General features: G+C 40.4%; 1 protein-coding gene across 1 annotated transcript; it reads right to left on the bottom strand.

Annotated features, from left to right (window-relative positions):
* Window positions 1-443: 443 nt before the first annotated feature.
* LOC311049812 (calglandulin-like) lies at window positions 444-3,408 on the bottom strand. The gene is made up of 5 exons (XM_084063662.1): window positions 3,375-3,408; window positions 2,686-2,860; window positions 1,329-1,473; window positions 1,098-1,198; window positions 444-575 (listed from the first exon to the last, which is right to left on the bottom strand). Exons 1-5 carry the CDS (start codon window positions 3,375-3,377, stop codon window positions 532-534), a joined length of 468 nt encoding a protein of 155 aa, XP_083919788.1. The 5' UTR covers window positions 3,378-3,408; the 3' UTR covers window positions 444-531.
* Between the last annotated feature and the right edge of the window lie 6,376 nt (window positions 3,409-9,784).

Genomic DNA, 9,784 nt, shown 5'->3' with positions numbered 1-9,784 from the left:
TTTCAGGTGCCTATTCCAATTGAAAAACATATAATACATAAGATGCCCTGACTCCAAAAGGCCAGGGGATCTTAGTATAATCTGAGCTTCAATTTGGAAGTGACTATTGGAAAAATGGAGCAATGTTTTATTTGGTTTCTGAAAGGAAAATCAGTCAAATAAATGTTTCAAAAGTGAATTGGAATTGAATGTGAGATTATACTAAGATCCCCCGACCCACTAGTACAGCTCACTTCAAAATAGGGCCCAGTTCTCTTGTATTCAATAAAAACACTCAGACAGAAAGTCTTTCATTGGAACTTTATAGATCACTAGCTGCTTTAGTGAAAGAGGATTTTACTACGCTACATTAATCATAAAAATATGTAGTTGGTGGTTTAATGAATCATGAACCGTTTTATGAACATCTGAATGATCGCCTTGTTCTCTGACAGATGTATATGAAATAAATAGGCCTAAAAAGGCCTGACATTTAAACCACATGCAAAATGTCCACAATCCAAAGAAAGAGCTGCTCCTTTCACATTAACATCAGCTCATCTTGAACGAGTCGCCAGTCATCATGGCCACAAATTCTGAAACAGAAAGCGTCAAATACATTGTTTAAATTTCCAGTAAAATTGTATTCCCCCCGCCCTTCTAAAATCATACTGTATTTTAATAGTAAAATAGGACTGAAATTGTTGATTCTCATGACACAGCACACATTTATTTTATAGTTATACCTTATGTCATTATGATTCTGGTAGGGAGAAATGCTCTATTGGCATACTGTCAAGGGTTATCCCCCCTAAATAGTGCCTACTGCTTAATATCCTAACAATACACAATTTCCAAGAACAATCGGAACTGAAGGCAGCACTATACGGCAGACCAGCATTTGTTGTAGTAGATGAACATATCAATTATTTTCATAAAAAAATGAAGTAGTTACAGCCTTTAACCACTTATACTTGGTGACCGGAGTCTGCCAAGCTCACAACACATCGAGACACATTGTCTGCTTGTAGATCTGCTATTTTCGCCAAATGTTCACCACCTCAGAATAGGGACGCTAGGGTTGATGTGGTTAATAAATTTAATTTGAGTCTTCATACCTTCATAATCTATTGTTCCATCTCCGTCTTTATCTGCCTCTTTCATCATCTGCTCTGCCTCTATCTCATTAAGCGGTTCTCCAGCATTCATTAATACATACCTGCAACAGAGTATGAAAGATAGCAAAAACAGATAAAGTTAATGGTAGTAAATGTAAGGTTTCTCTTGTATGGAGGAGAGATTTGGGACTGGACCCATTGAAATACATTTCATATAGCCAGTGTTCTTACTTCAAAGTGTTCCACTCAATGTATCCTTTGGCCTCTTTGTCAAAAACTTTAAAAGCAGCGCGGAGTTCGGCATCTTGGTTCTTGGCTCTTTCATGGTACAACGCCATCAGACCCAGGAAGCTGTCACAGTTAAATGTTCCTTTGCCTAAAATATCCCAAAATATATCATGTAAACACAGCAAGTGCAAAAATGATAACAATTTTATAATATAACAAATAATATTTAATAGTTTCCAATTCTCTTACAGATTCTTCCGTCAAGTAGCTACAACACACTATCCTTTGCATAATGTTGAGATTACTACAAGGTTATCCTACAAGGAAAATACTATTACACATCAACGAGGAAACTACTCATCTCCATTTGTCCCGGTAGGCCCTAGTTAAATGAAACCAACAAATATCAGAAAAGTAGTAATAAACAGTTAACATTTTGCTTTTAAAATGAGCTGGTTTTAAGGGAGAGAATAAAACCTGAATCAATTATCCTCCTTCCCATTGTCACAACAGAATGTTGGTGCTTTGAAATGATATATAGCCTACATATTTTCCCTCTACATGAAGGCCAAATCACCCCAGACATCCAGGCACTGGATTAGCTATACTGGCTAAATATATTTTCTTCTTTGAGAGGGTTCACTTTAACATCCATTGCTGAAAATAACTACTGCAACTTCCCCTTTCTTCTGCACTATTTGGACAAACAAGAGACAAATGTAGAAATGATGGTTTCTTAGCCACAGAGAAAAGAAATGACTAGTGGAGTAAAGAGAATCAAGCACATTAATAGATGGACAGACCAAGAAACACTGACATCAGTGTTGAAACGTGAAAGTGAATAACATGTGAACGAGTGTAGAACAATAGACAGTATATGTCATAAGACTGTTGTATATGAAAAGCCTGTTAATGACTTTCAATCTGGTGTCCCTTGGGCATGTCATTATAGGCAAAAGTTATCAAAAAAAATCAAAATGTGAAGAAGTATGAATAGCTTAAAGGGCAAGACCACTTTGGTAGAGGTTTGGGTTGTGTAGTTACCTTGCCATGATGTAACTCCAAAGGCAAGAAAAAAAAAGATTGCTCCGTTGATTAGAAATTGATAATTCAAAATATGCCCTCAATTGACTTACAGTACAGTAAAGAGGCTCAGGACTCAGGAGGAGCTCTTTTAGCCGATAAACGAACGCAAATTAAGTTGATACAATATAGAACATCACCAAACCCGGTACTGTTTTTATTTTAAATAAGAATGTCAACTTCCTTTTTACTATTTGAAGATTCGGATCCAGATCCACGGATCCCAATAAAATAAAAGAATAAAAGAATCGGCATCCCTAGATAATATTATAATTACCTTCTTTGTCCACATCCTTGGCCATCTGGCTGAGCTCTCTTTTAGTGGGATTGATTCCCATTAAGCTCATCAGTCTCTCCAGCTCCTGCGTCTTGACGTCTCCATTTCCCTCCTCATCAAACATCTCAAAAACTCCCTTATACTCCTTGATCTGCTCTTGTGTCAGCTTGCTAGCCTTTATGATGAAAATACACAAATCAGGTATACGTGCCATTATTAAAGGAGTATCCTACAATCAGTGGTTCTCAAACTTTTTCATGTCAAGGATCCCCAAATTAATGTCTTTAAAAAAAACATCTATATTATGCCAAATCTTTAGCATTTCTTTCAAGATGTGTCCATATTTTTAAAGAACAGCAGATCTACAAGCTCACAACGCATGTTAACGCTTTGTGAGATTGTGGATCGGCTATTTTTGAATACCTGAAGTATGAAGGTAACATGGTTAAACAGAGTTTCATGCTGATTTTTTTTTTAAGTACTGGGGACCTCTTGGAACCCTTTCAAGAGCTCCTGGGGGTCCCCAGACCTCACTTTGAGAACCACTCAAAGCACTACAAATCATGATTCTTATCTCCAAATACACAAGCATTAATTTAACAATGTAAGTTGTTTACCCACTGAATTGTCTTGATGTTGAATGACAAATGAATTGAAATATATATATTTTTTTTAAAAGAGCTACTCACCATTTCTAGCAAGACAAACCGTTGTGTGAGAGATGTGTGTAAGGCTACTGGCAACTGACATCTTCAAGATTACTCAAGGATCTCTGCTGTCCTTTCCCCAGGGTTTAGCCTGTGTCAAGACCTTGTATGGAGTTTGGAGGTTGGGCTTACTGTTCACCCATGAGGAATCTTCAGAAAAGGGAATTGCAATGAGGAATGTCTGGCGCTCCAAATCTTTCCTGAAGTTGACGGTAAAACGTGACACATCCTTCTCAAAGAAACCTATAGGCAAAGATTTAAAAAAGAATAACCCACAATGTATCAAATTAACATTACATCACTTTTAGCTGGAAACCTCATATCTCCCAAACTGTGCAGGAAATGGAAAAAAGAACCTGTGTTCCAATGGATCCATTATGATTTAGTCACAAGCTCTTGTTAATACTTTTCAATGGTTAAGTATTTATAAAACTCACAGACTTAACCAATTTAATTTTCACTTTCAACATTTTTCTAAAGCAGAAAAAATAGCTGATAGCTTTAGATCAGCTATATTTGCTACTTTTGATTGACACTGTCATACGACAAAATAGGGCAATAATGAAAAGAAGAAAAAAAGTTGAATTATGGAGATATGAGGTTTCTGCCTGACAGGGACGTTAAACCGTTTGATGGTTGTTGCATGACCTCAGCATCACATGCAACTATGGGACCTGCAATTAGCTCTCAATGAGCCATGTTTTCAGCAGGTGCTGTGCGGTCCCCAGTGAATCCCATGCAATTTAGCCAACCAAATAAGGCAATGTTTAACTGCCAAAAGTTATTTCCTACAGAGCACAGGGAACAAGGAGAATTTAAACATTTGTCATTAGAATTCCTTGACAGAGGGGGAAAGGAATTGAGCTGTCATATTGTTCAGCATCAGCAATGCCAGTCATCATCACCACTCTCATATGAAAAACAAAATATGATAAAATACTGAAATGTACAGTAGCAATCTCCCGATTAAAAATAGCATTATGCATGTTGTATACTATTATATTTTATTTATTACAGTTTAACTAAATAGTTTGTTAATAACAATAACAGAATTAATTTTATTTATTTATTAATCTCGCAAAAGTGCAACGCTGCCAGCAGACCAAGGACCTCAATTCATAAATATTTTTCAAATCGCTCAATGACAACCATTAATAATCGTAGGGCAATCACCCCTCCAGGCTTACTTACATACTGTATTTACCAATTGAGGCCAGAGGCTTTGGGGGGTGTTGATGATGCGTAGAAAGGGAGTGTCCCCAACCTTCCAAAGGATGTTGGGAAGAATAGTAGTTCAACATGCTGTTCCTGCCTTCTGCTCCCAGACAGCCCATGTTTCCTCCTGTCTGCAACTGTATCCAAGCTGGCAACTAGAATGTACCGCCGGTATGTATCGAAGGAGGCGACCCAGTGAGCCCATGGGTCACCAGGTAGATCCAGGAAAGGAGAGGGTGGTTGCAGAGAACGGACAGCCATCTCTCGTCATCGCCAAAAGGTTATGTTCCAATAACGGAGCCAACTGCTGTTAACTACTCGGAGCTTACTCCATTTATTAACACACACACAAAGAATAACACTTTTTTCACTCTAACTCCCTAGTCTAACATAGACAGATGATCAGGGATCGCTGCCTATAAGTGGGGACATCTAAGTTCAATGTAGGGACTAGAACTGAGAGGAAATAAAAAAAGTATAATAACAACATCACAGAACTAATGCAAAGTCATCAAGGAAGTACTTCATATTGGGACAGAATCAGGATTGGTTTCCAAAGCAGTAGATTTGATTTAGGTTTGTTAGCACTGGGATCCACTCTCCACTCTCCGCTCTCTGATCATCTGGCTGCACAAGGCTAATAACTATGTTGTGCTCTATAACCACGCTGACAATCAAGTAGGACATGACAACATCAACCCTGTCGTAAAGAAAAACACACTCGCAGTAGTGGCAGTAGAGTCAGACTAGTCATCTAGTCTAGTGCAAAATTAATACTTTCAACATAAACAAAAAAAAGTTTTTAAATATTTGCTTTTCATCCCAACATTGAACAAGTCATCACAAGTCAACTTATTAGGCAGTGTAACATATTTAGACATCCCCTTAACAATGAGACATCAAACATTGGTGAAGCAAATACAATGTATAATGTGAACAAGAGGCAAAGCATTAATCAAAACATCAACATTTTTCCATCATCCTACCTTTGACATGACTTGACCAAGCATTAAGATGGATAGGTGTGCTTGCACAAGAACATTTTTGTGATTTTGTGATTTGATTGTGAGTGTCTTTGCGACCACTCTGTTTCCAGTGTCATGGTTTTGCTCAAGTGTGGAGACACTGGTGTGTCTTTACGCTACAAAACTGACTAAACCTCTTGCCTCACTGTTCACTGTGGAAATGTTTTTCTCCAGCGTGGACAGGATTGTGCCTTTTGAGGCCAGTTAAGTAACAGAAACTCTTGTCACAGTGTTTACAGACGTGGGGTTTCTGTCTTGTGTAAATCATTTTGTCTGTGTCACCTTGTTTGTGGCTGGTTACAGAGCTGGTGACTGGGATCTGTCCAGTTTTTCCAGTGTGTACACGGTGGTGTCTCTTTAGATAACATAACTGGATGAAACTCTTATCACACTGCATACACTGGAAAGGTTTTTCACCAGTGTGTACAAGGTGGTGTCTCTTTAGAGTATCTAACCGGCTGAAACTCTTATCACAGCATTCACACTGGAATGGTTTTATTCCGGTGTGGACAGACTGGTGTCTCTTGAGGTCACAGAAACTCTTTTCACACTGTTTGCAGACATGGGTTTTCTGTCTTGTGTAAATCTGTTTGTCTGTGTCACCTTGTTTGTGGCTGGTTACAGAGCTGGTGACTGGGATCTGTCCATTCTTCAGCATTTGGCGGTAGAGCTCATTGTGGCTCCTCTTCATGTGTTTGTAGAGGAAAACCTGAGACATGCAGGCATATCTACACTCAGAACAGGAGAAGACCTGAACCTGGGAGGACTGGGACCTCACTCCTGAGAGAGCAGAGAGAAGAGAGAGAGAGAGAGAGAGAGAGAGAGAGAGAGAGAGAGAGAGAGAGAGAGAGAGAGAGAGAGAGAGAGAGAGAGAGACAGAGACAGAGACAGAGACAGAGACAGAGACACAGACACAGACACAGACACAGACACAGACACAGACACAGACACACACAGACAGACAGACAGACAGACAGACAGACAGACAGACAGACAGACAGACAGACAGACAGACAGGTGAAACGGTGAAACGGTGAGTACAGACAAAACTTGAAAATCATCTGTCCCAAGTCCCCTGTTTAGGAAACACAATGGCTTCCATGTGAATTATAATGATGATGGGGAAGGAATGGACAAAACTAACAGGGCTGCAGCAATACGCTTGGGCCTGCCTAGGCATTTACATTTGTGTAATTGCCTAGTTTGTCCAGCAGAGTGTGGCACTGGCACATGCAGTGCCACAGCACAGCTGACAGTACAGTACAATGAATGATAATCAGTAATGCAGCATAATTGAAATGTTAACAGCAGAGCATCTCTGCAGCTTGGTGCAGGCCTTATTGAGATGGTTTAAGGACATGCAGACATCCTTTTATCACGGCAGGCGATGCCAGCCTTCAGTTACTTACCATTGGAGATCACTTGTGGCATGGGTGTCTTTGAACTGGCATCTTTGTTGAGTTTTCTGCCTTTCTTGGGCTTGTCTCTCTTCTCTTTTGACCAGAATTCTGCTGCTGGCTGCTTTGTTTTACCCACAAGTGAAATGGACACCTCTTCTCTTTGTGGGTCTTTGTGTGAATCCTGAGCCCCGTTGGTTTGTGGGTGTTGTGACTTTGCAGCGGCACTATTAGATGCTAAAGGACTCACAGATGCAGATAAATCTCCTAGGAAGAAGAAAAGTATGAAAATATGAGATCACGTGGATTATGTTACAGAAATCATAACGTCACCTGTAGGAGTTCAAATGTGTATTTAGCCTGGGCTTTTTATTATCAACAAACCAATAAATAACCCAGGCTAAATTCAGGCTTCGCGCTTATTATCCTGCCTCTTTGTAAGATGCCCATTTACTTTGACAGCCAGTGTTTTGCCAGACCACTGGTTGAACACATTCTTTCCCTGTATTTTTGTAAAATTATTATCATTTGACTTACTGTTTGATCGCAACTTCCTGTGATGAGACAGAGTTGACTCCTCAAGACATTCTGGGTCTTCTATGAGCCGCTGCAGCTTCCTTATCTTCTGTTTTGTGGGCTTCTTTTCTGAGAGTCGTGTGATTCGCCTGTGATACACCAGTGAATTCTCTTGTGTTTTCTCAAGCTGCCGAAGGGACAGCCTCAACAATTCTGTTGAAGCTTCCGCCACAGAACGTGAGCCTGGATTCCTTTTCTTCTTTACAGCGTGGTCAACAGAGGAGCGTGCAGATTTATCAGAGCTGACCTTGAACCGTTTGGTTGTCATGTGATTCTTGTCATCTTTAGTCTGACAACTCTTCGCCTCTAAATGTAAAGCAGGCTCCTTGGTGCAAGAGTCAGGAACCATGATCTCTTCTATGGCATCACTGTCAAACGTCTCACTCAGCAGATTTAAACAGTTGAGTTTTCTGCCTTTCTTGGGCTTGTCTCTCTTCTCTTTTGACCAGAATTCTGCTGCTGACTGCTTTGTTTTACCCACAAGTGAAATGGACACCTCGTCTCTTTGTGGGTCTTTGTGTGAATCCTGAGCCCCGCTGGTCTGTGGGTGTTGTGAATTCGCAGCAGCACTATTAGATGCTAAAGGACTCACAGATGCAGATAAGTCTCCTAGGAAGAAGAAAAGTGTGAAAATGTGAGATCACTTGGATTATATTTGTGAAATCATAACGCGTCATCACTTGGATTATGTTACAGAAATCATAACGTCACCTGTAGGAGTTAAAATGTGTATTTAGCCTGGGCTTTTTATTATCAACAAACCAATAAATAACCCAGGCTAAATACAGGCTTCGTGCTTATTATCCTGCCTCTTTGTAAGATGCCCACTTACACAGCCAGAGTTTTGCCAGACGACTGGTTGAACACATTCAGTCCCTGTATTTTTGTAAAATGATTATCATTTGACTTACTGTTTGATCGCAGCTTCCTGTGATGAGACAGAGTTGACTCCTCAAGACATTCTGGGTCTTCTATGAGCCGCTGCAGCTTCCTTATCTTCTGTTTTGTGGGCTTCTTTTCTGAGAGTTGTGTGATTCGCCTGTGATACACCAGTGAATTCTCTTGTGTTTTCTCAAGCTGCCCAAGGGACCGCCTCAACAATTCTGTTGAAGCTTCCGCCACAGAACGTGAGCCTGGATTCCTTTTCTTCTTTACAGCGTGGTCAACAGAGGAGCGTGCAGATTTATCAGAGCTGACCTTGAACCGTTTGGTTGTCATGTGATTCTTGTCATCTTTAGTCTGACAACTCTTCGCCTCTAAATGTAAAGCAGGCTCCTTGGTGCAGGAGTCAGGAACCATGATCTCTTCTATGGCATCACTGTCGAACGTCTCACTCAGCAGATTTAAACAGTTGAGTTTTCTGCCTTTCTTGGGCTTGTCTCTCTTCTCTTTTGACCAGAATTCTGCTGCTGACTGCTTTGTTTTACCCACAAGTGAAATGGACACCTCGTCTCTTTGTGGGTCTTTGTGTGAATCCTGAGCCCCGCTGGTCTGTGGGTGTCGTGAATTCGCAGCAGCACTATTAGATGCTAAAGGACTCACAGATGCAGATAAGTCTCCTAGGAAGAAGAAAAGTGTGAAAATGTGAGATCACTTGGATTATATTTGTGAAATCATAACGCGTCATCACTTGGATTATGTTACAGAAATCATAACGTCACCTGTAGGAGTTAAAATGTGTATTTAGCCTGGGCTTTTTATTATCAACAAACCAATAAATAACCCAGGCTAAATACAGGCTTTGTGCTTATCATCCTGCCTCTTTGTAAGATGCCCACTTACACAGCCAGAGTTTTGCCAGACCACTGGTTGAACACATTCAGTCCCTGTATTTTTGTAAAATGATTATCATTTGACTTACTGTTTGATCGCAACTTCCTGTGATGAGACAGAGTTGACTCCTCAAGACATTCTGGGTCTTCTATGAGCCGCTGCAGCTTCCTTATCTTCTGTTTTGTGGGCTTCCTTTCTGAGAGTCGTGTGATTCGCCTGTGATACACCAGTGAATTCTCTTGTGTTTTCTCAAGCTGCCGAAGGGACCGCCTCAACGCTTCTGTTGAAGCTTCCGCCACAGAACGTGAGCCTGGATTCCTTTTCTTCTTTACAGCGTGGTCAACAGAGGAGCGTGCAGATTTATCAGAGCTGACCTTGAACCGTTTGGTTGTCATGTGATTCTTGT

The sequence above is a fragment of the Gymnoscopelus microlampas genome (genome assembly GCF_963454915.1).
Source record: "Gymnoscopelus microlampas genome assembly, chromosome: 7".
NCBI lineage: Eukaryota > Metazoa > Chordata > Actinopteri > Myctophiformes > Myctophidae > Gymnoscopelus > Gymnoscopelus microlampas.
Note: the sequence above shows the minus strand (reverse complement) of the source record. Positions and strands in the feature narration are given on the sequence as shown.